Source organism: Aspergillus tanneri, assembly GCF_003426965.1.
Source record: "Aspergillus tanneri strain NIH1004 chromosome Unknown AapTan_6_pilon_pilon_pilon, whole genome shotgun sequence".
Taxonomy (NCBI): domain Eukaryota; kingdom Fungi; phylum Ascomycota; class Eurotiomycetes; order Eurotiales; family Aspergillaceae; genus Aspergillus; species Aspergillus tanneri.
In genome coordinates this window covers 2420250-2446357 of record NW_022984633.1, presented here as the reverse complement: position 1 = coordinate 2446357, position 26108 = coordinate 2420250, and the positions used below count along the sequence as shown (strand labels likewise).

Below are 26108 nucleotides of genomic sequence, written 5' to 3'. Positions count from 1 at the left end.
TCTATTATATTACTTATATTAGAATAGGGACTGTTTTATGTTGGCCCTGGTAAAAAGGGTGGGAAAAAGATCCGCTTTTTAATTTATAATAAGGTAAGTCTTTATTTTACTTTAATTTAACTAACTATGGTTAAATTAACTACTATATAGCAAGACTATTATAAAATAAAACTACAGCTTAAAAAATATGCATTGGTCTTGCAGAATAATAAATAGCTAATTAATATTAATAACTAGAATAAGGACTTGTCTAAGTTTACACTAAAATGTGATATTCCAGTGGCTGAGAACAAGCTTTATAAAGCTGGATTTTTAAATGCAGAGCCTCCTCTATATATTTCTAAGAAAAATCAGATGTTTGCACAGATTAAAGCCCTTTTTAAAAGTATAGCAAAGAATACCTTGCGCAAGCCTACCAATCTGCGTAAGAAAAAGAGAGATAAGCCTACTAATAAGAATAGTAGGTCTTGCTTTAACTATAGTTAGATTATTTAACTAATATATTATAGTCGAACCCTTTTATATCCCTAATAAATTGCGACAGAAGGATGGCACATTTCTTACTCCTAATTAAATAGCTGAATTCAAGAACAAGCTTACAAAACTGGGTTAGAGAATTCTTGAAAAGGGAAAATATCGACCTAATAAAGCTTAGTATACTAAGTATATGGGTATTTTTACCAAATTCCAGGTTACAGGTCCCTTTAATCCCTAGTGGATAAGATATAAAAAAGATAATAGCGAGAAGACTTCAAAGGATAAAAAAGTTTGTAAAGAAATAGATAGTTAATAGGATACTGGAGAGGGTGGTATAATACAGGATAATAGTAATTAAAGTGCAACAAACAGTGCCGAAAATACTAAAAATAGCGAGAATAATAGAGAATAGTGGAGATAGATTATTAAATCTAGCCATGGTTAAATTTGTAGTTTTGTAATAGTTTTTTTTTTTAGTTCTAACTTACAGAGAATTAACAAAGTCTTTTTATAATCCTTTTTTTTTTTTTTTTTTTTACTTAAGAATTTTTTCCATACTAATTCAAGGTTTATTATGGTTTTTAATAAATTTTATCTACGATGTCTTTTATTTTACTATTAGATCTAATTAGCTTAGATAATAATAATTCTCTAGAACTAATATTACTGTAAGGGGCTAGAGCCCCTCAGCCTACTCGGGCCCTCAGCCCTCGTGTTTCCTTTCTCCTCGCCTGCCACATGATTAGTATATTGATTAGTACACTCTATCATGTGACTTCCCCCTTACTTCGCAATCGTCTCATCGCTGTTTCCTCTTCTCTTTCCTCTTCGACGATTCCTTTTGTATCCACCCTAGTTATTAGGTTATAGAGGTTTAGCCCTTGACATTAGGAATCGTCCTTGTCTGCCTGTCTGCCCGCTCGCCTGCCCGCTTGTCCGCCCGCTCGCCTGCCTGCCTGCTCGCCCGCCCGCTTGCCTGCCTGTCCGCCAGTCTATGGGAATATCTTTACGATGTCCGACCCGAATCCACTCCTCCTGCTTGTGCAGCAGCTCCAGCAAGAGCTCCAAAACCAGCGCCTTGATATTCAAAACCAGCGTAATGAAATACAGCAACTACGTGCGGACCTTGATGCTTCCCGAACAGATGTCCACCAGCTTCGTACGCAGCTTCTTTCCGTCCAGACACCCAGATCCCGCCTGCCAGATCCGCCTCGCTTTAACGGTAAACCATACACGCTTCGCACATGGCTCCCGTCAATTAAAGCAAAACTTCGATCAGACCAGCTCGTAGGAGCTGATGCTTTTGACTATGTATGGGATCGACTAGAACAGTCTCAGCAAGCTTCTGTCCTGCACCTCCGCCAATCTGCCGAAGAAAACCAGCTATGGGATCCTGAAGTTATTTTCTTTTTTTCAGCGTCTATGCCATAACCCACGGGAACAGCAGGAGGCTATTCAGCGCTTTACTTCTATACAACAGAGGGATGACGAATCGCTTATCGCCTACCTTGCTCGTTTTGAACGACTTTCATATGAAGCCAATGTAAACTCATGGCCAGATATATCACGTGTTACCACGCTACACCGGGGGCTACGGCCTAATCTCCGTCGAATACTAGAAGACTCGAATAATTCTCTTTGATCTTCCCTATAATGAATATATTGAACTTGTCCAGAGTACCGATCGGCGTACCCGTCCTAGTCCAAAATCAGCCCCGAAACCAGCTTTGACCCCGAATACAGACCCAATGGATACTGATCCGGTCCGAGTCAACTCAGTTAAAATAAACCCCAATCCTGTTCATGTTGGCTCTGTGAGAGTAGCCCGAGCTGCTTCGCCTGTTTTATCTGATTCTTCTCATGAATCCACCACCTCTGACCGCCGCCGTTTCCGACTTGCGAATAATTTATGCCTTTACTGCGGTTCTAATGATCATTGGATCGCAGACTGCGATGCCCGCTCTACTTTGTCTGATACTTCCGAGAAACCTCCGAAAAAGCTTACAGCCCGCGCCAGCAACCCGCCTCGCTATTAGGCCTCCTTCGGAGGCCTTATATAGGAAGGGGGGTGTAAGGGGCTAGAGCCCCTCAGCCTACTCGGGCCCTCAGCCCTCGTGTTTCCTTTCTCCTCGCCTGCCACATGATTAGTATATTGATTAGTACACTCTATCATGTGACTTCCCCCTTACTTCGCAATCGTCTCATCGCTGTTTCCTCTTCTCTTTCCTCTTCGACGATTCCTTTTGTATCCACCCTAGTTATTAGGTTATAGAGGTTTAGCCCTTGACAATTACTTCTTTATCGCTCTTCTTTTTAGTCTTGAATAGTATAGATTAATATTTAACCTCTGCCAAGGATTTAATTCCCTTGGAGCTACAGGTCCTCACTCGCCCCAATGGTTAATAAAAAATAGTTAAATTACCTGTTTTTACTAATATAACTACTAGTTACTTATTTACTTTACTTTGTAATATATTTAATAAGTAGTGGATCTCTACTAAGGGGGGAAATGTAAGGGGCTAGAGCCCCTCAGCCTACTCGGGCCCTCAGCCCTCGTGTTTCCTTTCTCCCTCGCCTGCCACATGATTAGTATATTGATTAGTACACTCTATCATGTGACTTCCCCCCTTACTTCGCAATCGTCTCATCGCTGTTTCCTCTTCTCTTTCCTCTTCGACGATTCCTTTTGTATCCACCCTAGTTATTAGGTTATAGAGGTTTAGCCCTTGACATTAGGAATCGTCCTTGTCTGCCTGTCTGCCCGCTCGCCTGCCCGCTTGTCCGCCCGCTCGCCTGCCTGCCTGCTCGCCCGCCCGCTTGCCTGCCTGTCCGCCAGTCTATGGGAATATCTTTACGATGTCCGACCCGAATCCACTCCTCCTGCTTGTGCAGCAGCTCCAGCAAGAGCTCCAAAACCAGCGCCTTGATATTCAAAACCAGCGTAATGAAATACAGCAACTACGTGCGGACCTTGATGCTTCCCGAACAGATGTCCACCAGCTTCGTACGCAGCTTCTTTCCGTCCAGACACCCAGATCCCGCCTGCCAGATCCGCCTCGCTTTAACGGTAAACCATACACGCTTCGCACATGGCTCCCGTCAATTAAAGCAAAACTTCGATCAGACCAGCTCGTAGGAGCTGATGCTTTTGACTATGTATGGGATCGACTAGAACAGTCTCAGCAAGCTTCTGTCCTGCACCTCCGCCAATCTGCCGAAGAAAACCAGCTATGGGATCCTGAAGTTATTTTCTCTTTTTTCAGCGTCTATGCCATAACCCACGGGAACAGCAGGAGGCTATTCAGCGCTTTACTTCTATACAACAGAGGGATGACGAATCGCTTATCGCCTACCTTGCTCGTTTTGAACGACTTTCATATGAAGCCAATGTAAACTCATGGCCAGATATATCACGTGTTACCACGCTACACCGGGGCTACGGCCTAATCTCCGTCGAATACTAGAAGACTCGAATAATTCTCTCTTTGATCTTCCCTATAATGAATATATTGAACTTGTCCAGAGTACCGATCGGCGTACCCGTCCTAGTCCAAAATCAGCCCCGAAACCAGCTTTGACCCCGAATACAGACCCAATGGATACTGATCCGGTCCGAGTCAACTCAGTTAAAATAAACCCCAATCCTGTTCATGTTGGCTCTGTGAGAGTAGCCCGAGCTGCTTCGCCTGTTTTATCTGATTCTTCTCATGAATCCACCACCTCTGACCGCCGCCGTTTCCGACTTGCGAATAATTTATGCCTTTACTGCGGTTCTAATGATCATTGGATCGCAGACTGCGATGCCCGCTCTACTTTGTCTGATACTTCCGAGAAACCTCCGAAAAAGCTTACAGCCCGCGCCAGCAACCCGCCTCGCTATTAGGCCTCCTTCGGAGGCCTTATATAGGAAGGGGGAGTAGTGTAAGGGGCTAGAGCCCCTCAGCCTACTCGGGCCCTCAGCCCTCGTGTTTCCTTTCTCCTCGCCTGCCACATGATTAGTATATTGATTAGTACACTCTATCATGTGACTTCCCCCCCCTTACTTCGCAATCGTCTCATCGCTGTTTCCTCTTCTCTTTCCTCTTCGACGATTCCTTTTGTATCCACCCTAGTTATTAGGTTATAGAGGTTTAGCCCCTTGACAGAAAAGGTATTAAGGACAAGGTAACTAGGCAGGAAATAAGCAGTTAAGTGTGTGGGATTGCTTTAATAAGGTTATATTAGTATTTAATAAAAAACCTTAAATCTAATGCAAGTATTGCAAAACGTTATTAGTATATTTAAGCTTTAATAAAAAAGGAACAACCACTATAAAAAATTATCTAAATAGTAAAAGATGTGGATATGCACTTAGTAGTAAAAAAGGTGTAAAGTGTTTAATAAAGGATTTTATAAAAAAAGAAAAGGTATAAATGGCCTTTTTTATAATCTAACCATGGTTAGATTACTTATTATATTTATTATTCTAGGTTAATAAATGTAACCCTGCCTAATTTTATAATTAAATACTTTAATTTATTATTATATACTAACTCCCTTTTTGCACTGTTAAACATATTTAGTTTAAACAAATAATAAAAATAATTCTAGGATTATTTTTAATTACCCTTCCAAATCGAAATAGCCTTAAAAAATATTTAATAATCCTCTTTTTTTATTTATATTAAGAATTACTATCTTTACTATCTTTAAAAGGAAAGATCTTAATCGCCTTAGACTATTAGACTAGTCCTAATTAGAAACCTTTTATAGCTATTACTAGTTACTTTATCTTAGCAGACTTTTAATATTATAAGATTTTTCTTGGGTTTCCACCTATTCCGGGAGAACATAGTGGAGTGAATCTTTTAGCTATTATACTAAATATTTTATAGAAACATAATCTGCTATTAAATTCTAGGATTATAATTAATAATACTAGTAATAATAAAACAATATTTTTATTTTTTACTTAGAAGTTAGTAAAAACACTTAATACAAACATATTTTTTCGAGATTATACTATTAATCCTAAGTTCTATTAACTTTTTAAATCTTAATATTATTTTCCTTGCCTTCTTATATTATCCAATTATAGTTCATGCATTTTTGCAGAAGCTTAAGATTTAACCTAAAATAACAAAGTGTTAATTCTTGGGATAATAATAATTTATAATTAATAAATCTGGCTTGCTTAAAAATTAGAGAAGGTATAGTAATCTAACCATGTTAGATTAAAAATCTAGCTATATTAATCTTAGATTCGGCGGATATCTTGATATATTAATACAAGCCCTTAACAACATAAATAATTTCGCAAGCTTTAAAAAATTAAAGTAGGAGCAGGTAAGACTTTTTTACTTTTTCTTAATTATAATATTTAATAAAATTTAATGTTTTTATGTTACATCGTGCCTATAAGTTAAGAGTCTTTATTAATTGCTTTATTTAACTTAAGTTGTTAAAAGTTATTTTTTACTAGCTCTTGGAATGTATAAATAGCAATATATTAAGTATTTTATTTATCTTTTTTTAGGAATTCTGGATATATACAACCTGTTTATTAGAATATTAAGGAGCTACTATTTATCTTGTTCTTAATGTCTATAACCAGCTATTTAATTATATTAAGGACTCGATGTCACTATTACGCAATAAATATTAACAGTGGAAGAGATATCTTTACTCGGGATTAGAGGCTGCCTATAAAAAGCTACACAAATATTATAAAAAGACTTATAGCTTTTATAGTATAATATATGCAATTACATCTATTCTTAACCCTTGTTATAAATTATTATTATTTAATAAGGGTTCATGGTCTGGGGGAGTAAAATTAGGTGCAAGAGTATTAGCACACTTTACAAAAAATCTTTTTATATTATTAGACCAAATATTTTTTAATAACACCCTCCGATCTATTATCTACTTTATTAGATGGTCTTGAAAAGGCCTTTTTTTACTCTTGTAAATATTAATTATCTCCCTTTACTTAACTAACCCTTTTAAAATAAATTATTTACCTATCTTAATAAGCTATGTTTCCTACCCTAAATTTTAATAGTAAACTAATTATAGTTAGATTACAGCTGTTCACCTTAATAATCAAGGTTTTAATATTCTTAACTTTTGGTATGCTAATATTTCTTGTTTTCTAATCTTATTATATATTACTAGAGATTTCTTAGCTATACCTGTAAGTGGGGTTGGCGTAGAAAATCTTTTTAGTAGTGCTTGGGATATTTTTATTATTGTTGTGGATAACTAGCTCCCGAAACAATTAAAGCTATTATTACTTAGATATATACTGATCAATTTATAATTAATTATAAATTTTAGATTTTCTTAGACGAACTCTCCAGTGAGCTATTTACTAAAAAGATTGACTCTAATAAGAATAATTTTCCAAACAACTGGTATATTAGTAAGGAAGAGGATCCTTTAGTAGCCGATGCAGATTTAGATAAGGATTCTTTAGAATTGCCTATTATTCTAGCCTTACCACGCCCAACACCTTTATCGTCTACAGCTAATAATTCTTGTTTATAACAACAACAAGCAGTATACTCCCCTGGTTATTTTTAGCATCTTAATAATAGAAAGTAAACCTTATATAGATAAATATACTTATTTTCAAATGGTAAATTATTATTTATGTATTTGTGGCTAATCTAACCATGGTTAGATTAATATCATAACCTTTAAGGTAATAGTCTTGCAACACAACAAATTTTTAAAATTGTAATGTGCGTTATTTAAACAGTAATACTATATATTAGATTTTTTAGATTTGCGGATTCTGCGGTTCCTGCCTTTAGAAACCGCAACCGCATGAGGATTCTCCCTTTAGGGACCGAATCCGCACCGCTGTGGGCGGTGCGGATTCGGCGGCGGTTTTTGCGGTTCCTCCGTGCAACTCTAGCCCTGGATGTCCGTGAGATTGAGCTTTGATTAAAATAAAAAGATAAAGGAGCCTCAAAATAAGGGAAAGAGATAGAGCTTATAGTACAGACGGAAAAATTACGTCAAATAAATAATAAAATATAGTTAAGGCTTTGTATAGGTTAGCTGCCGTGTATTTAAAACTCTGTAGTGTATTTGCTGGAAGCCGTAAAATAGGTCATGTGATTGACTAGCGCGGCGTCTCACCTCTAGAACGGTGCCACCCGACCTGTAACCTGATCTGTCGACCAAAATGGGTCTATATTACCGATTATTCAGCATCCACTCGGTCCGACTTTGTTCCTTTGTTGACCATTTTTATTCAGTTCTCCCAGATAGATTCATATAGTCAGAGACCTTACCTTCAATATAGATGGATCCTTATCCATAGATCAGTGATACTAGCTCATACGCGTATTCAGCTGGCCGACAGTATCATTCCTTAGCATATATGCCTGACTGAATGCCATCACGCGGGAACTTCGCGTCTGAGATTGACTCGTAGGCCGGGGAGTGTCCGGGCCATTGAATCAACATCCTATAGCTCAAACTCGACAAGGCGTAGAAGGTTAACTTAGATGAGAAGTATCCCTTTGGCAAGCAGCGCTGGTCTTGCAGCGATATGCTGTAGGGAATAGTTTTGGAATAGTATAACCTCGGGCCTTTGCTCTTTGAACCCCAACAACACAGATATGGCACTATCTGCGAGGTTGAATCCTCTCAATCTGATGAAACCTTTATCTAGTTGAACTGAGCTGTGTCTTCGCTTACTTAAGTGATTCCTCTGACCCTTGCTTGGGCTGAACAGTATTCGAAGCGAGGATGCCCTTCGGTCCCGAACTTGGCTCTCGGGCCCGATAAACGTGATAGGTCCGAACTCCCAGAGATGGCGGCTTCTTAGTATATTATCATAGATTCATAATTCCCAGACAGTGTGTCCAGACAATGTTTGGAGTACTTTATTCAATTCATCACCTTCGGATCACCTTCTCATCACGCAAATCATATTTGTGATTCTGTCTCCTCAGAATTTCTTCCTCCGCCACGATGACTTCGAGCACCGACACACCACCAGTTGCCGAAGTATGTCTATCTACAAAGGCCTCCGACGCCGAGAAGTCCCATGAAACCACTGTACAGAAAGCCACACAAAATAAGGATGGCTACGCCGCAGCATCTCGTCTGGCGTTGATCATGACGGCAATTCTCATGGCCATGTTCCTTGTTGCACTGGTATATTGCCCCAATCCATTGCCAAAATGCCATTACTAGAGTCTAGTGCAATTATTGCTGAACGTACCTTTACCTAGGACCGTACGATTATTGCATCCGCTGTTCCTAGAATCGCAAATCAGTTTCACTCCTTAAATAATATTAGCTGGTACGCGGGCGCCTATTTAAATACCAGCGCTGCCACTTAGCTGCTGTGGGGACGCATCTATACTCTCTAGGACACCAAGCTCATTTTCATCATCTTAGTTATAATCTTCGAGGTCGGCTCTGCACTTTGCGGCGCAGCTCCTAACTCTAAGGTGTTTATTATCGGCCGCGCAATTACAGGGATTGGATCGGCTGGTATTTTCTCAGGTGCGACTGTTATTATCACCCAGATTATTCCTTTTTAGAAACGGCCCATGTATATCGGTCTCATGGGCTCGACCTTTGGCATTGCCTTAATCGCTGGGCCTCTCTTGGGAGGTGCATTCACAGATAAAGTGACCTGGAGATACTGTTTTTATATTAAGTATGCATTTCCAGTCCCCAGTCTCTCGTCCATCAAGTATTCTATAGATAAGCTTTTTAAGTCTTCCCATTGGCGGGTTTACCCTCGCTGTCCTCACCCTCTTCCTCCGTGTTCCTTAAAACCAGAACTCCGATACGTTGTCTCGTCAGTTAATTCGACTCGATCCTTTGGGCACTCTTGTGTTCTTGCCGGGAATGGTCTGTTTCCTCCTCGCTCTCCAGTGGGGAGGTAATAACTATCCCTGGTAAAATGGCCGCATCATCGCACTTTTTGTGGTGGCTGGCGTTCTCGCCATCGGGTTCTGTATTATCCAGGTCTGGCAACAGGAAGATGCGACAGTTCCGCCGCGCATTATCCGCCAACGAAGTGTCTTCCTTGGCGCGATTTTTGCGCTATGCATGGAGGAGGCATTATTTCCATGCTCTACACGCTGGCATTATAGTTTCAGGCCACCAAAGGAACCACAGCAGTTCACGCCGGCATTGACACCATTCCAATGGTGCTGTCACTCGTTGTGGGGTCCATTTTGTCCAGATCCATGATTTCCAGGATGGGATACTACGTTCCTTTTATGTACTTGTCGACAGTGCTAATATCTATTAGATCAGGCTTAATCATCACATTTACTCTGTCTACTGGTCACTCTAAGTGGATTGGGTACGAGGTCCTCTACGGTCTGGGACTTGGTGTCGGAATGCAACAACCCAGTATGGCCTCTTAGACAGTGCTATAGTAAAAAAACATCTCCACCGGTGTGTCCATCATATTCTTCATGTAATTACTAGGTAGCTCGATATTTAACTGCATTAGCCATGCGTTGTTCACCAACTACATTAGGGCGCATCTCGCCGGGATTCCTGGTCTGGATATGGAGAAAATTCTGGCCACGGGTGCTGCGCATTTGTCAAATGTTATTCCTGCAAACAAGTTGACGCAGGTGTTAGAAGTTTATAATAATGGCTTACAGAGGTCGTTTATCGTCGTGCTCGGCGTGTCCTGCCTGACAATATTGCCCGCCCTTGGTATGGAGTGCGATCTGTCAAGCAAAAGGGGGGGCAGGCGAAGACACAGCTCCAGGCTAGTTCAAAAAGTGATGCTTGAATGAATCGTAAAGTCTTTGGTTGACAATATCACTTGGCCTACTCTATTCTCTGAGTTTACTGTTGGTCTTAAGATCCGTGGAAAATGAAGGGAAATTTCGGTTACTAGAAAATGAGCTGCGGGCAAGTAATGGTGTTTGAAGTTGCAGGACATGGGAATATTGTTTCTATACAATTTTGGGGATATTTCATGGGCAAAGAGGGTAGGGGAAGAAAGGGATCAAACGGATGCCAGAATCGAAACGTGTTCATAATATGACTTTATATTTAATTTCCAATTACTGTGTGCCTGTCTGTCGCTAGTTGACTTAACTCATTGCCTATGTAACCGAAACGGTTTAAAGTTGATAAAGTTCTAAATCTCATCTGTACTCACACACTTGTCCAGCCGCACACTGCGGCCTGCGCTGCACCAGGAGAATGAAACTGGGTCTCGTAAATTGTCTTTTACTTCGTCCAGTCTGTTCTAGTGGTGCTCTTCCCAAACTGAAACAAAATATATATACAGGCACTGGACAGACGCGTCTACAACAGTGTCAGCGTAGTGCTAATACCCTCCCACTCATAAACATTATTAAGTTTTTGGAGAAATCCCAATAGTCTATCGTGGGACTTCATCGAAGAGACGGCGCATGCGTGGCTGGAGCCTGAGCACCGACACAGAGCTGGTTTCAGACCTTCGGGAATCTTCATTTGCTTCGGGCCCGAAAGGACCAAAATAACGGCACCACCCGGAAGATCTAAAAAATACATACAAGCTCAGCTCGGTATTCGCACTACGGACATTCTCCGTAGCGGCAAATCAGGTTAGGCGCAGGCACGTGAACAAGTGAGATCAAGTCACGTGGGGTCAGACTATATATATATATATTGTGCTTTTGAAAACCTCAGGAAGCCAATGCACCGTATTATGCCTACTGCGGCCCTCCTACACTCGACCAGTGCTTTTCCCTGTCAGTTGTTTGGGATGTTTTCGCCGAACACAATTCATGTCGCTAGCATTATTACCACCCGCCGGTTGGTGACAACCCGCTCTAAGTCTTTGAGTCCGTTTGGCCTGCAACTACGCCCTCTATGGCGACAGCTCTCCATGTCCAGCTCCATGCAAATACTGTCCGGACAAGGACAACAACCGTGGGCGAACTCCCCGTTCACTCTCATCACGAACACCGGCATAGACGCCCGCCCAGAGATCCCACGAGACCACCAAGCTCACGAACTGGCTCGCAGGATGGCCCACATCCACAACCTGCTCCTCCGCGCCCTCAACGCCTCGTATAACCAGTGTCTTTCAATACGCCCGGACACACCCGAGACGCGGGATTTTCTTCTCTTCAACCAGTGCTTTTACTCCATGCTGCAAAATCACCACAATATGGAAGAAGAGTCTCTGTTTCCAGCGTTCGGAAAAGTGACCGGCAATCCCGACGTGATGGCAGTCAACATTCAGGAGCACAGGCGCTTCGAGACGGAGCTGCAGAAATTCCGAGATTACATTTTTAACACGGACCCGAAGGCCTACAGTGGAACGCAGCTGAAATCACATCTCGAAGGTCTCGGCCCGTTGCTCCAGGAGCACTTGCATAATGAAATTGCGACGCTGCTAGACCTCCATGTAGTGGACAGCAGCACCCTCAAGAGGGTGTTCGACACGGCCAAGAGGAGCTCAACGGGTCAATCCCACGACATTTTCAAGTACGTAGCGTTCCTATTACCGGACAGTGTTGTTCACAGCGGGAACTTGTGCATTGATGGGAAGTCATGCTAATTTATTTTGTTCAGGGACATCCCCTTTACTCTTACATGTGAAGACAACACGTTCCAGCTGGACGGCAAAGCGACGTCCCCTTTTCTGGGTAATCTCGCTAGGCAGTTGCTCAAATGGACTTTGGGCTGGCGATATCCCGGTGTATGGCGATTTGCGCCAAGCGATTTCTTAGGAAATCCGCATCCTCTGTTGTTGCCGAACTCGTCGAATTTATGATGCGTGAGGGTAGCACTTGGTTTGTATTCTTCAGCGCCCAGCTCCGTTTATAAACGCTTTATGGGTCCCATAGATGCTAGAGTTGAAAGTGGGAGTATAGCAGTAAGCTTGAGGTGACATTGTATACTATACTACACAGTAGGTAGACCTTGGGTTAAAAATCTCTCAATCGGCTTGTTACTCATCTTCATAATACCGTTCTCATCCTACCACGTCAATGAACGAAATAGCGATCCGTCTTTTTATTCTACTTTTCCTAAACGATATAGCCTGTACTGATGCTCGTTTCTTGACCTTGTGATCTAACTCCTACCAAGCACCAAACTCAAATCAATAAGCACTGGGATGATTTCCAAAGTATCCGTGAGTAACATCACAGAGCCGTTGCAGTACGGCACCGCATTCGACATAGGCAGAGAATCGTTCCTTCAATCTCCTGCATGTCACCAAATCGCTCCTCGGATGCCATAGGAGTAGTCTTCCCCCAGTGCTCTTGTAGAAGACCTCCGTCATCTCTGCATGGAAATCTGCATGTGCCAGTTAGCTTTCCATATATGGATCTAGGATACAAAATACCCCGAAATATCGAAAAAGTACTCACATCGGTTCCCCCGGTAAGACTCCCGCGGATCGGCATTGGAGGGGTTTAGAGGGGGCGAAATTCAGTCTCCAGGGGTCCAGTGCAGAGTCCGGGAATGTTCCAAACGGCATTTGAGGGGTTACGTTCTCAGATACAGTCAACAGTCACAGATTCAGGCAGCTGACTTGAAGCATATCATATCTGGGAACGAATGATAGGTTCTAGTTTGTGCTCATTCTCTGCTGAACAAAGCTGTTGTGTTCCCAGACTCGCTCGGTAGTATAAAGGTTTCAGTGCAATTGAAGAATCAATACTATGCCGAGAACTTGCCGAAAAGTGATTTACAACACAATATTTGACTTTCTAGCGTTTTTATTCTGTAAAATGGCTACAATGATCGTGGCTGCCGAACCCCGGCCAACCGCAAACCACGCCAGGTCCAAGGAAAAGCCCCCATTCCATCTAATGGGACAGCTTCGGAGTCCTTGATGGAGGCTCTTTTAAACAAAATCCAGGAGAATGCGTCTCTCATAAGTGCATTCTTGCGTTGCAATGGCCACTCTTTGCCTTCATTCAGCATGGACGCTCCTACCACCTTGCCAGCCTCGGCTCCATTCACGCCGCAAGACAGGCGCTGATAGGACGTTCCAGCTGGCTGCGGGCCGCAACGAATATCTGCCGCACCTGGCGGCTAATGTAAGTAGTATGTTGCTTTTCTGTTTTTGGGTTGATCTTGTTGAACACGGTCCCTCACCTTAGTATCATTATATCACTTATTTGCAATGGTTAATCCATTTTGGAATCTTCGCTCTAGCTTCTCTCACGGGTCGTGCCTCGTACAGCATGGTCGCAGCGTCTGCAAATGTCTCCGAAAAGCAGTTGAAGACTGTGGCGCGGATGGCATTGATGAACAATTCTGAGTCGGAGCCGAATATCATTGTGCATACTGCGAATCTGCCCTACTGGTGACAAATCCGAGGTTCCACGACTGGGCTTTGTTTATGTGCGAGGGATCACTTCCGACTGCGTCGAAGTTGATCGAAGCCTCCGAGAGGTGGCGGGGAAGTGTGGAAAAGAACCAGACGGTGTAAAATGTTGCATTTGAGACTGGTCTTCCATTTTTCGGCCACCTCGCCACTTCACTGGAAAGGATGAAGCTGTTCGTGAGCTGTATGAAGAACGTGCAAAACAGCCAAGGAACGGCTATTTATCACTTTCTGCAGGGGTATGATTGGGCCGGCTCGGATAAAGTAACGGTCCTCGATGTCAATACCTCCATTTCCGTTCGTATTTCCCTGTGACAAAGTGACCGCAGTGGTACTCTGCTTGTCTAGTTCTGACTTTTATGTCCTGCTTCATTTTCTCCTGTCTGCGACGAGGTAGCTAACTATTTGTTAAGGTCAGAGGCTCCACTTGTACCGCCAGTATCGCACTAGCCCATGCGTTTCCAGGCCTCAATTTCATCGTGCAGGACCTGCCAGACAATGTCACGAACGGAAAGCGGCACTTTCTGAGCAGCGATCGAGCGTCGTATCCCGGATCTTTCTTCCAGGCACACAATTTCTTCGAAGAGCAGCTGTTCCAAGACGCAGACGTCTCTGCGCAGCGACGGCCATTCTCAAGAACCTCTTCCCAGCGCTGAAGAAGTCCTCGCGGATCATCATCATGGACACGGTCCCCCCGCGACGAGGCTGGATCCCGTCGGCACAGGAGCGTCTGTTTCGCGCAAGATACATGATGATACTGCAGGCTTTCAACAGTCTGGAGAAGGATGTGAGGATTGGAAGGAATTGCTGAAGGGCGTTGATAAGAGGCTCAATCTCTTGAACGTGGTGTAACCAGTTGAGAGCGTGACGCCGGGTAACTTGAATGCCAATAGAAGCTGACTAGGTTGATCAAGAGAAAGAACAGGTCTTATGCTATGCAGAACGTGGCCTGCAAGGATCCCACAGCATAAAACTTCCCTTCTATCCCTCAGCAAAGCCAGGCTAACTTATTATCACAAGACTAAAATTACTGAAACTGATTAAATAATTAACATACCTCCAAATTAGATTGAAACCCCAGTAAGATGTCTGTGACGATTAAAATACATCATACTGTACATTGTATGTATGCTGCGTTTGTAATGATTTTATACCACTGCATATACAGTACATTAGAAAATACAAAACAATACAGTGTCCAGACCGATCTCTATTCGATCAGTCTTTCCAACTGAGGAAGATGTGATGCAGCTACAATACTACATAAGTACTACTTTAGAACGAAAATTGCTCGCAGATTGCCTCGATGCAAGTTTATAGAGCAGTGTTATGATTGGACGGCACCTCGAGAGTGTAAGGCACAGGTTGAGTCTTAAAAGCTCTTGTATACACGAGGATCACCTCAGCTGTTTATCACATGTCTGCCATCACGTAATTTTATTGTTGTATAAAATATAAGACGGTTGCTTCTGTGTATTTTGCGGTAGTTAAAGAGAAAGCCATAGTTATTTTAGGATAGGTAATTGAGCCTATTTAGTTTGAGAAGTTTGAGGTTTCCTAATGTGTGTATATATTGTGTTTTTTTATATACACACTACCACGATGGAATACTCTTGAAACTGTGGGCTTGGATTCCAAAAGAACATCAGAACAAGTCAGTCATGGCACCGTTCGATGCATCCCCTACTAGCCGTGCATACTTGGCCAATACTCCTCGTGTAACTTGCGGCACTGGTGGCCGCCATTCCTTCAATCGCTGCTGGATTTCCTCCTGCGAAACATCCATATTGATCTCGTTGGTTTCTGCATTAATCGTGATCACATCGCCGTCACGAACAACGGCAATCGGTCCTCCCACCGCAGCCTCGGGCACAATGTGTCCCACGATGAATCCGTGACTCGCTCCCGAATATCGTCCATCCGTGATCAGGGCCACGTTGGTAAGTTTGGCTCCCATTAAGGCCGCGCTAGCTTTGAGTTGTTCTGGCATTCCCGGTCCACCCTTGGGGCCCTCGTAGCGGACGACAATCACCAAATTTTCGCCCCGTGGGATTTGTCCCTGGTTTAGAGCCTCGTTGAGCTGATGCTCCTTATCGAACACTCGCGCCTTCCCTGTGAATATAGTCCCTTCCTTCCCAGTGATCTTCGCCACCGCACCGCCTGGAGCGAGATTGCCACGGAGGATCTGCAGATGGCCAGTTGACTTAATGGGATTATCCAGAGGATGGATAATAACTTGGTCGTCAGGTAAAGATGGGAAGGACTCCACATTCTCAGCCAAGGTCTTCCCGGTGACAGTCAAGATATCACCGTCGAGCAGGCCCGCGGCAATCAGTAACTTTTGGACCGACGGGACGCCCCCGATGTCATATAAATCCGCCATATAGTATTTCCCACTGGGAGCAAGGTTGGCAATGAAAGGAATCTTGTCGCTAACCCTCTGGATGTCATCCAGGGTGAGATCAACACCCGCTGTTCGAGCCATGGCGAGGAAATGGAGAACGCCATTGGTGCTCCCTCCCAAAGCCATCGTAATGACCAAGGCGTTTTCAAAGGACCGCTTAGTTAGCAAATCGCGGGGTCTGATATTCTTCTCCATGCAAATCTTAATAGCATCGGCCACCTTGACGCATTCTCGCATTTTTGATGGTGAAGATGCTGGTGTGGAGGACGACCCGGGCAAGGACAGGCCCATTGTCTCGATGGCCGTGGCCATAGTGTTTGCAGTGAACATGCCTCCACATGCTCCTGCGCTAGGACAGGCATGTTTTTCGAGGTCATCCATGATCTCGTCCTTAGTCTTGCTGGTATCTCCACCATCATCTGGCTGACGCAGGGTATTGTATGCATAAGCCCCTGCAGCCTCAAAGCATGAAGATACATTGATTGGCTTCCGGAGAAGGTTGGAGTACCCAATTTGGATAGTACCGCCGTAGATCATGATCGATGGCCGGTTGTGTCTGGCCATCCCCATCACCACACCGGGCATGTTCTTGTCGCATCCAGGAATGGCGATACAGGCATCATGGTACTGAGCGCAGGTAACAGTCTCGACACTATCCGCAATGATTTCACGTGTTTGAAGAGAAAATCGCATGCCTTATACTCTGTCAGGTATGTTCCACTTCAACGAATGGAGGCACAACATATACACACCTTCACTGCCCATGGTTATCGCATCTGAAACTCCAACAGTATTGTATTGCCACCCGATCATGCCCTGATCTGTGACTGCCTTCTTCACGGTCTTTCCCATGTCCAAAAGGTGCATATTGCACGGATTCCCCTCCCACCATACCGACGCAACTCCAACCTGTGGGCTTTTAGCCATGGCATCCTGGTCGGGGACACCGGCCGCATAGAGCATTGCCTATAATGAATAAAGCCAGTCATTAGTCCAGCGTGACAAGCCAGACATCACTGATGCTATTCTATGTAGATAAAAACCAACCTTGGCACCTGGAAACTCATGTCCTCTGGTGATCGTAGTCGAGTACCTATTCAGTGCTGGGGTTCCATCTTCATGTTTCGCATCATCAGGAAGGCAAGGAAACTGGATATATTTGGCCTCGCTCAACGTAGACGCCATTGCTGGGTTGGAAGAGTCCATGGTGACTGAATAGAATGGCGGGGAAGCTCACACCGTCAATGCAGTGGACAACCACAATAAAACAACAACAACAATAATAGTACTAGTAATAATAAAGCCAAAATTTCAGATTCAAATCCTCAATAAACCGATCCAGAAACTCAGCTTCAACGAGGAAAAAAAAAAAAAAAAAATCAAGCATAAAGAGTAGTAGGAAGATAAAGCACAGCCAGCGATTTACTCGGTGGCTCCTCATTCAATGCAGCCGAAAGCTCGGAGTTAATCGTCCTGTCCAAAATTCCAAAATCGGCCAGAACTCCGTTGCGGGGGTGGACTGAGTAAATGGGATTTGTCTCATTACTCATGGAATTTGGGTCAGTGACTAATTAGTGGTGATATTCTGGGGATTGCGTTTGCAATCTGACTGATGTGATTTGATGCGGTCGGTTTGGTGGGTCAATCCATTCATTACTCGGTCGCTGTCTGTCTGTGGAGCAATTGTAGTATAACGTGAAGACAGGACCCTGTCTATTTGGAATGAAGCTTTTGATCAGGGAATAGTGGCTTTAGATGAATAAGATTGTGCTGGCTGTGCTTTGATATACTGGGTATTATACATGTATGCATGCAGAGGACATGGGCAGCCAATGATTCAACGGTTCATTGGGTATCTTCAATAAGAGATGGATTTCTATAATACTCGCTGTCACAAATGATAATGCATGACATGAAGTAATAGAGGGTCCAGCCATGTAGAGACTTACGACCCGGGGATGGTATACGTTACAAACCCTCAAAGAAAAAGACCATGCCATACCTCATATCGTCTCATTGGGTGCTTCCTCAGGTTCATCCTCGGTGGACTCTTTCTCGGCCGAAGACCAGTGGCTTGAGTGCTCCAATGATTCGTCAGGGGTCAGCTCCTGCAATGGGCTTGACCTTCCAGTAGGACTTCCGCGTCCCTTGTCCAACTCAGTGTCGTTGGCATCGGTCGCATCGGTCTCATCATGCATGACGAACCCGACCACTTTTCCAGAGCTCGACTGTGGCCGAGTTTCCTCGAGAACATCACCGTTCCACGGCTTGCATTTCTTGACAAGTTCTCCACAACGGAGGCAAGCCCAGCCTTCGCCTTCTTCCCCTTCCAGCTTCTGGACGAGACACACAAAACAGTATATACACCCGCACGGGATCGTCTCGTAGGGGTTCGTGATATCGGTCTGGGCGGATCCTGATATACCTCCGGACGAAGCCGATGCAGTCATCGCCTCATTTTCCATCGCGGCGGCCGGGTTGCTGTCTTTATAGCATATTGCACAGGTCCTCTCTGGGAGAAATGCTAGCTCTCCGTGTTTCTCGGTTTGCTCCACATCATCACCGTTTGATTTCAGGGTCGACATTGTTTTTCGCCAAACTCTGGAAATCCATCGTCGCCACCGATTAATTCCCACAAGTGGTAGCAGGAAAAGGAGGAATTCCGTGAAGGCGTGCCATACAAGCTGCCGATTCAGGTATTCGAATGATACTTCACGACTAGCTTGTGCAGAAGGAGGGGTAAGACGAATACGAAGGATTCGGTCTACTAATGTTCGATATCGACCGTTGACTAGGAATACACAGAAGGAGATAAAAGCTGCGATTGAGTGTGTTGTGGAAACAAGGTCCGTTACGCGTGCCAGAACACGCACTTCCTGTGATGGCTGCTGAAATGAGTATTATTGGAAATAAATAATCGGGGATCTTTAAATGCTTACTTCTTCGTAACCACCTTCTTGGTTGACGAGCCAGCTTTCCCATTTATCCCAAGCGTAGCGACCGCCAACGGTGAGCAAGCCATACAGAGACTTTTGCAATTTTGTTGGGGTGGAGTGAACCGGGCCCTTGCTGCGACTATCAATGTATCGCAAATTTTGCAACGCTGCACCGTAGGAAGCATCGTGATCCCAGATCGAGAGCTTAAATAGAATTGCGCGGAGAGCAAACTGGACTTCATGAGACCAGTCTTCCCGTGCTTGAGGCTGGTAATTGCCATGTTAGTCCAAATAGAACGAATTTAATCTAGACATGCGCGACTGCAGTGGTGACATTGCAGGAAAGGAACGGCCTACTCCAAAGTATTTCAAGGCTTCCCCGACCTGTCCTTTAAGCAACCCCAGCAATTCCTCATCCAACAATTCGGCATCAACTTGCCCGACACGAAAGGCGGGCCTTATACCCTCGCGACCCTTGATTGCATTCCATAGCGATAGACCACTCTGCGGTAGGCTGCATAATGGATAAGGAAGTCGTTGAAGGGCGGGGTGGTTAATTGGGGACGCCTGGCGTTGTTCCGCAAGTCTGGCGCGAGCTTCCGCCTCACGAAGACGGCGGCGTTCAAGAACCCGTTGCTGGGCAGCGGCAAAGTTCGTCGAACTCATTGTAAAACCATCATGCGACTCAAAGCTTCAATCAGGTCGCAAAGCTATGTAGGTCGACGCGAGAAGGGATTATCGGTAGTTGCAGTCGATTCTATGGTTCAGTTAATTCCCCGGCGGTCGTTTCCCCAGACGGAGCTGCCGAGGTCGAATGACGGCACGTGACATGCTCCTCGCACAAAAGGGGGAATTGCATGCATCACTCCTTCAACTCCGTACATAACGAGGGATATTTCTTCCTCACGAAACCATGACGCTTCATGAAGTCTTTGGGGTTATGTTATTGCTATTAATACTTGGGCAGTTCTACACTCTACAACACTTGATGCTCTGGTACAACCAATATTGGAGTCTACTCCCTAGACAGGAACCCTCAGCCGAGTACTGCAGCGTAACAGCAAAGTGACAGCGGGGGAAACTCATGATGATCCTAATAAATAGCATCATAAAGGTCACGGCACTCACATGGCAGGCCATACGCACAACTTATAGTGCGAAAGATGAAATCAACTAATAGACCGTCGGGTGACCACCATCCAGGCAGGTGCTTGTAGGTATCATGATCCTCCAGAACGCTAGACTAGGGAATATTGAAGCAACGAATACAAGTAGGGCAGACCTCGCCTATGCTTAGCGTCCATCCTTCATTTCTCTACCTACAACTCCAGTAACGGTTCAGACCTACCTTCTTGGGCTGGTGTACAGTACTTGGGTGGGTACCTACTAACTGAGTACCGTAGGCTAAACATATACGCTACTACCTACATAGCTATATTGAACATATCATAGATTTATATAGCACCGAATAGGATTTGGATGCAAAGGCAAACCATGAAACTAATTTCCTGAGCAAAGGGCCTTTCCCCTGCAAGGTACTCAAGACTGTCAAATGACATGTGTACGATTAGAAAAATCCATGTGCAGTAATAGATGGAGGGTTACACTTCCAATTGTACCCTACCGCTCTTCCCCACTCAACCCAACAGCTTTCTTCCTCTCCCGTCCATTCTCGAGCACACGTGCGATGCGAGGTCCTTACTAAGCCTTTGCCTAGCCGGTTCCTACCCCACTCTCTATCATGTCCAACTGCCTACTTCGGAGTAGTTCCTCTTACGGATGTATGGTTCACCAGCATTATAAGCCATATAAAACATGAGAAAAGCTTTGAATCCGCCCTCTATCCACCGCTTAGCACTCGGGAGGATGCACTAATAACTGCTATCTAACTGGTCCTGAATCCTACAATCCTTGTTTACTTCGGGACAAGCTTTCATTTAGCAGGCAGCCAGCGATCATCGAATGAGATATCCTTTCCAGGCCGCGTGATCCCAACGTCCGAAGTTCAAACGGTGCAAGATATCTCTCAATAGTGGATACCGGTACTGCCCTAGAGGCCGACTTTGGGCCGATATTAGCCACTTGTTGTTGTCTCGTGGAATTGGCACATGGTCTCATGCGGTAAATTGCCCCTCGCATTTACCTATAAGAATAGCTCTTCTCGCCTCCTCCCTGTTGATCATTCTTCATCTCGTATCCCTCAAATGTATCGGTGATCGCATGACAAGGAGAAGTCTCACAGAATGAGGTCCTACGTTACCGCTCTACTTGCAGGTGCTTCTCTGGCCCATGCCCAAGTTGCTACTTCGAAAGAACCTTCGCAGACAGAATTCGAAGCGGCAGTGGCTTCTACTGAGCCGTACTCCCCGGTGTCGAGTGTCAAGGGTCTTGCTTTTGACCGTTTCTTCCAAGTGTGGCTTGAAAATATCGTATGTACCGCAGTGTGACATACTCGGTGTGTTCTTCAGGACCCTGACATGAATGTCTTACAGGATTTTGATGATGCTGCAAGTGATGAAAATGTCCAATGGCTGGCCTCGCATGGAATCACATTGTATGGTGCTTCCTCCGCTGTCGAAATTAAGGTTTAACACGTCACAGGACAAATTTTTATGCAACCACTCATCCTTCCGAGCCAAACTATTGTAAGTTTCACTTTCCTCAAAACACTATCAGTCAAGTTGGTCATGAGTATTAACCATTTAAAGGTGCTGCCGCCGGAGGTGATAACTTTGGCATGGATAACGATGACTTCAATCAAATCCCTTCAAATGTATCGACGATTGCCGATCTTCTGGACACAAAGAAAATTGCTTGGGGAGAATATCAAGAACATATGCCCTATCCTGGTTTTCAGGGGTATGAATACCTCAACCAGAAAACCAAGGCCAATGACTACGTTCGCAAGCACAACCCGTTGATCCTGTACGACTCTGTTACCGAGAATAGCACTCGTCTTCGCCAGATCAAGAACTTTACTCATTTTGACGAAGATCTGGCAAACGAAAAATTACCCCAGTGGGCTTTTGTGACTCCGAATATGACCAACGACGCACATGATACCAATATTACCTTTGCTGCCAAATGGGAACGTAATTGGATCACGCCCCTGCTCAAGAATTCCTACTTCATGAAAAATACATTGGTTCTTCTGACATTTGACGAGGACAACACTTATTCGAAAAGCAATAGGATCTTTAGCATTCTTCTTGGAGGAGCCATTCCGGATAATCTCAAGGGAACTAAGGACGATACGTTTTATACTCACTATTCAGTCATCGCAACAGTGTCCGCAAACTGGGGCTTGCCATCCTTAGGCCGCTGGGACTGTGGAGCCAACATCCTTGAGATTGTAGCAAATAAAACTGGGTACATCAACTACGACGTTGACACTACCCATCTCCGCCTCAATGAGACCTACCCTGGCCCTATGGCCAATGGAGATTATGCTGAGCACTCGCCTGAGTGGCCCATCCCTTTGACGGAGGGCGAATGCTCTGCGGGTCACGGAATCCTCGATATTGTTAAGGAGACCTATAAGAACACCAAGCCTACATACAACTACACGAGCCCCTTCCCCTATGACACCAAGAGCGGCTATAACGAAAATGTCACGGCCACCAGAAAGCCTTCTCTCAGTGAGAAAGCTTCTGCTACCGCTTCCGCTTCCATTAAAACCAATGCTGGCTCTTCTCTTGAATTGCCCACTGTTGGAACGATCGCCGGTCTTGTCATGGCGCTCGTGTTGGGACTTTTGTAAGAATTGGCATGAAAGAGACCTGTAAATACCTTGTAACGTATGAAAACGCAAGGACGAACCTTGTGGCCGCGAAGGTTATACATAGTATAAGCAGATTTTTAGGATAGACCAATACGCAACCAAGAATTGAAGGTCTGCCTGGTTGTTCAAAATTATGAGATGATTATGTAGATTCCATCCTCCTAGTCCTATGCTATAGGTCCCACCACTACTGCATTTGATGAATGCGAATACTCTAGAGCCATGAATGCATCTGAATTTTTCAGAAATCGGATATGCCCCAAAAGCATATATATGTCCAGTATATCACGAATGTATCTCAGTCAAAATAATCTTGGTCTCAAGATAGTTATCCAAACAAGATGGAAACCCTTCTCGAACTATACCACTCATTTTAAACCCACCAAATGGCATGTCGAGTGCAATGCTGGGGCTTATGCAGTTTACACGCACCGTGCGCGCCTCCAGCGACTTGGCCGGGCACACGGCACGATCGATTTCCTAGGTGAAAACAAAAGCACGGAGGCCAATCTCCGTGCAGTTCGCCTTTTCGAGGACTTCGGTCTCCAACTTGATGTTAACCACCACCTCAGGACCGAAGACCTCTTATTTCAAGATTAGCGAATCCTCGGGGACGTTCTCGAAAACGGTTGGTTTGATGAAGCAACCATCTCTACCGTCTCCTCCCATAGTTAGGGTACCGTCGTTCTTGCCAACAGAGAGATAGTGTTTGACTCGTTCATATTGAACACCATCAACCCGCGGTCCATTGGACGTGCTTGGCTCCGGAGGATTTTCAAGGACTGCTGCCGTGCTAAAGTTGCCTTTAAAGAGCGCAAGGAACTTCTCCGCCACGGCCTCCTGGGCGTAGATACGTAAGTTAGCAAAACAGGACTGTCCATTCATGAGTTGAATACTGAACTGGGTATGCTGAGACCACACTTTCTAGATCAGCGTCGTCGAATATAATAGCGCAACGTTTACCGCCGAGTTTCAAGTGCACGACTTTCATGTTTGACGCAGCTGCTGCAGCCTAGGTCGTGTGGCCTGTCGTGTGGCCTGTCGTGGAAAACCCGGTGAATGTGAGACAACATATATCCAAGTCAGATCCACGGGTGCTGCTGGGGCAGCCGAAGCCAGAGAGGACATTGACAGCCCTCAGGGGAAATCCGGCTTCGGCGACTAGTTTGACTGCCAAGATGGACTTGATATAGGGAGTTAGGGAATTAGTTGTGGAATAGTGGCAGGATATAACATTATAAGCGTGGACTTCCAGTCAGAGGTGCTTTTTCACTACTCTGCAGCACCACGGTATTACAGGCCTCCAATGTTGGAACAATCCCGAGGGCAAAAACCTAAGTGATACATTCCACGGGATGATGGACGAATCATATCATATGGCTGATTAGCTGTAAGGTTGAGATGACCGGGAGTATTCAAGCTGGAGGATCCTTGCATGTCCCAGCTGGCCTGGGAGAAGTAGGAGAACGTGTCCACGGCAGATTTTACGTCAAAGTAACTCAAGATAGCCTTTCCTGTCGGTAGAGGCTCCAGACGAGCGAACTCGGACTGGGTCTCTGTAATCAATACCGCTATCTTTTGCAGATAGACACCTCTCTCGGCAGGAGATAGATCTCTCCATATTTGGAATGCGACTTTGGTGGCTACGACGGCCTTGTTTATGACTTTTTCGTTGGCTTCGTGGACTGCAGGGCATCAGCCTCGGCCACTACCCTAGGAAATTTATGCCAGAGACAGGTCATAATACCCTCTGAGCCAGATTCCCAGGTATATGGATTAATCAAGCTGAATACCTTTCCGTCGGTTGCCGGTTGGAACTGTGTGATTCACGAGGACTCAGAGGGAGAATGGATGACAGGAGTGGTTCTTATCTAGTTATTGATGAAGAGTCTAGTCTCGATTGACTGGGGATTTTCGACATGTGCCATATTGACGAGTGTACAACAAGCTCTGGCTGGTATGCACACAGACTTTGAGGGATGGAGAAGGGACCCTCTCTTCTTATATCTTCTGTTTGCCGAAGCAAATGTGATGCAAAGGATAATCCTCGAACATGTCACCTCATCCTGATAACTGCTAGCTAGCTAGCTACCAGTTCTTGACAGCATATCCAAATCATTGGGGCTACGGACTTGATGGCAGGACAGTGCAGTGGAATTGCTGTCAAGCTAATTCCTTTCTCTGTTACTTCATACAGTCAACTATAGTGGATGAGATCTCACCTATTATTAAGCCAAGACGATGCTATATGCAAGATATTGAGTTCAAATGCTTTTCATAGTCCATGACTGGATAATCGTCTTGTTCTTCCAGCATCATGATAGAAGCTACCATCCCATTTCCTCGACACCGTCTGAATCTAGCAAATCAACAATGTCATATACATGTTATCGAGGATATAGGCCTCCATAGGAGTTCTTGTATTATAGTAGAACCGTAATAATTATTCTTCGTGTCTTACATGATACCATTCTAATACATTTAAAACAAAGACATTAAGAAGCGATGTCTTCGTGCTTCATATCTGGAAGTGTAAGGGTATCCTGATCACCAGGACGACGTTCTGAATCAATTTTCACTTTATACTCAGGGCCATCTTCTCCTTCATACTCCCTGGCATGTGCTAGACTAGCAACCAGCTAGGGTACCTTAACTACCTATGACAGCCACCACAAATAGAATTAATCACGTACCTACCACGGTAGTCCCGACTGCTACCGTCGTCTTCGGGAATGGGCACGCAGTTACTGCCTGTGGCGCCAGCTTCCCTGCCAGTTCTGAATCCCTTTGAATCCGGAACTCCTTGTCCACCATTTCATTGATACCAGTCTTAGCGACTAGGGAATATCAATTAGTATCTATATCCTACAGTACAACGGCGTCTACATATTGGAGTCACTCTTGGGACCAAGACCCTCTTTGGCCTGATAGGAGTTGAGATCTTGCTCGGCGCGGGCGGCTATATGAAGCTTGTCGGACATTTGTCTAATGTATATTTTAACTTGTCAGATAACTGGGGTTTTAAGATAAATGGAAAGGGGGCGATTATATGGGAAATACCCACGATGACTGTATGAATTGGTTTATTTGAAACTCGCTATACTAATTGCCCTACGTAGTTTCTACGAAATATATATCTGTTTATACCCCCTCAGTCAGTGCCCTTTGGAACATTGAATCAGATAACTCTATGTA

At 44.5% G+C, this 26108-nt stretch overlaps 11 protein-coding genes across 11 annotated transcripts; 6 read left to right on the top strand and 5 right to left on the bottom strand.

Annotated features, from left to right (window-relative positions):
• Positions 1–1488: 1488 nt before the first annotated feature.
• ATNIH1004_008835 (uncharacterized protein) lies at positions 1489–2513 on the top strand (the record flags this gene model as incomplete). Its single annotated transcript, XM_033573438.1, has 3 exons — positions 1489–1875; positions 1925–2020; positions 2097–2513. 3 exons carry the CDS (start codon positions 1489–1491, stop codon positions 2511–2513), a joined length of 900 nt encoding a protein of 299 aa, XP_033423990.1.
• Positions 2514–3333: 820 nt separating this feature from the next.
• Positions 3334–3870, top strand: ATNIH1004_008834 (uncharacterized protein; the record flags this gene model as incomplete). The annotated part of the gene is made up of 1 exon (XM_033573437.1): positions 3334–3870. One exon carries the CDS (start codon positions 3334–3336, stop codon positions 3868–3870), a length of 537 nt encoding a protein of 178 aa, XP_033423989.1.
• A 4575-nt stretch (positions 3871–8445) lies between these two features.
• ATNIH1004_008833 (uncharacterized protein) lies at positions 8446–8819 on the top strand (the record flags this gene model as incomplete). Its single annotated transcript, XM_033573436.1, has 2 exons — positions 8446–8631; positions 8709–8819. 2 exons carry the CDS (start codon positions 8446–8448, stop codon positions 8817–8819), a joined length of 297 nt encoding a protein of 98 aa, XP_033423988.1.
• A 2321-nt stretch (positions 8820–11140) lies between these two features.
• ATNIH1004_008832 (hemerythrin domain-containing protein) lies at positions 11141–12010 on the top strand (the record flags this gene model as incomplete). The annotated part of the gene is made up of 1 exon (XM_033573435.1): positions 11141–12010. One exon carries the CDS (start codon positions 11141–11143, stop codon positions 12008–12010), a length of 870 nt encoding a protein of 289 aa, XP_033423987.1.
• Positions 12011–12599: 589 nt separating this feature from the next.
• On the bottom strand, positions 12600–13744 carry ATNIH1004_008831 (uncharacterized protein; the record flags this gene model as incomplete). The annotated part of the gene is made up of 4 exons (XM_033573434.1): positions 12600–12753; positions 12828–12952; positions 13219–13497; positions 13631–13744. The coding sequence occupies 4 exons, from the start codon at positions 13742–13744 to the stop codon at positions 12600–12602; spliced, it is 672 nt and encodes a 223-aa protein (XP_033423986.1).
• Positions 13745–13957: 213 nt separating this feature from the next.
• ATNIH1004_008830 (uncharacterized protein) lies at positions 13958–14448 on the top strand (the record flags this gene model as incomplete). Its single annotated transcript, XM_033573433.1, has 2 exons — positions 13958–14089; positions 14206–14448. The coding sequence occupies 2 exons, from the start codon at positions 13958–13960 to the stop codon at positions 14446–14448; spliced, it is 375 nt and encodes a 124-aa protein (XP_033423985.1).
• A 989-nt stretch (positions 14449–15437) lies between these two features.
• ilv3B (putative mitochondrial dihydroxy acid dehydratase) lies at positions 15438–17402 on the bottom strand (the record flags this gene model as incomplete). The annotated part of the gene is made up of 3 exons (XM_033573432.1): positions 15438–16891; positions 16949–17162; positions 17244–17402. 3 exons carry the CDS (start codon positions 17400–17402, stop codon positions 15438–15440), a joined length of 1827 nt encoding a protein of 608 aa, XP_033423984.1.
• A 797-nt stretch (positions 17403–18199) lies between these two features.
• Positions 18200–19798, bottom strand: PEX2 (pex2/pex10/pex12 family protein; the record flags this gene model as incomplete). Its single annotated transcript, XM_033573431.1, has 3 exons — positions 18200–19081; positions 19136–19399; positions 19490–19798. 3 exons carry the CDS (start codon positions 19796–19798, stop codon positions 18200–18202), a joined length of 1455 nt encoding a protein of 484 aa, XP_033423983.1.
• A 1577-nt stretch (positions 19799–21375) lies between these two features.
• On the top strand, positions 21376–22892 carry ATNIH1004_008827 (acid phosphatase PHOa; the record flags this gene model as incomplete). The annotated part of the gene is made up of 4 exons (XM_033573430.1): positions 21376–21561; positions 21625–21686; positions 21734–21777; positions 21841–22892. The coding sequence occupies 4 exons, from the start codon at positions 21376–21378 to the stop codon at positions 22890–22892; spliced, it is 1344 nt and encodes a 447-aa protein (XP_033423982.1).
• A 501-nt stretch (positions 22893–23393) lies between these two features.
• Positions 23394–23904, bottom strand: ATNIH1004_008826 (uncharacterized protein; the record flags this gene model as incomplete). Its single annotated transcript, XM_033573429.1, has 3 exons — positions 23394–23497; positions 23570–23753; positions 23815–23904. The coding sequence occupies 3 exons, from the start codon at positions 23902–23904 to the stop codon at positions 23394–23396; spliced, it is 378 nt and encodes a 125-aa protein (XP_033423981.1).
• Positions 23905–24206: 302 nt separating this feature from the next.
• On the bottom strand, positions 24207–25894 carry ATNIH1004_008825 (uncharacterized protein; the record flags this gene model as incomplete). Its single annotated transcript, XM_033573428.1, has 3 exons — positions 24207–24598; positions 25607–25750; positions 25813–25894. The coding sequence occupies 3 exons, from the start codon at positions 25892–25894 to the stop codon at positions 24207–24209; spliced, it is 618 nt and encodes a 205-aa protein (XP_033423980.1).
• Between the last annotated feature and the right edge of the window lie 214 nt (positions 25895–26108).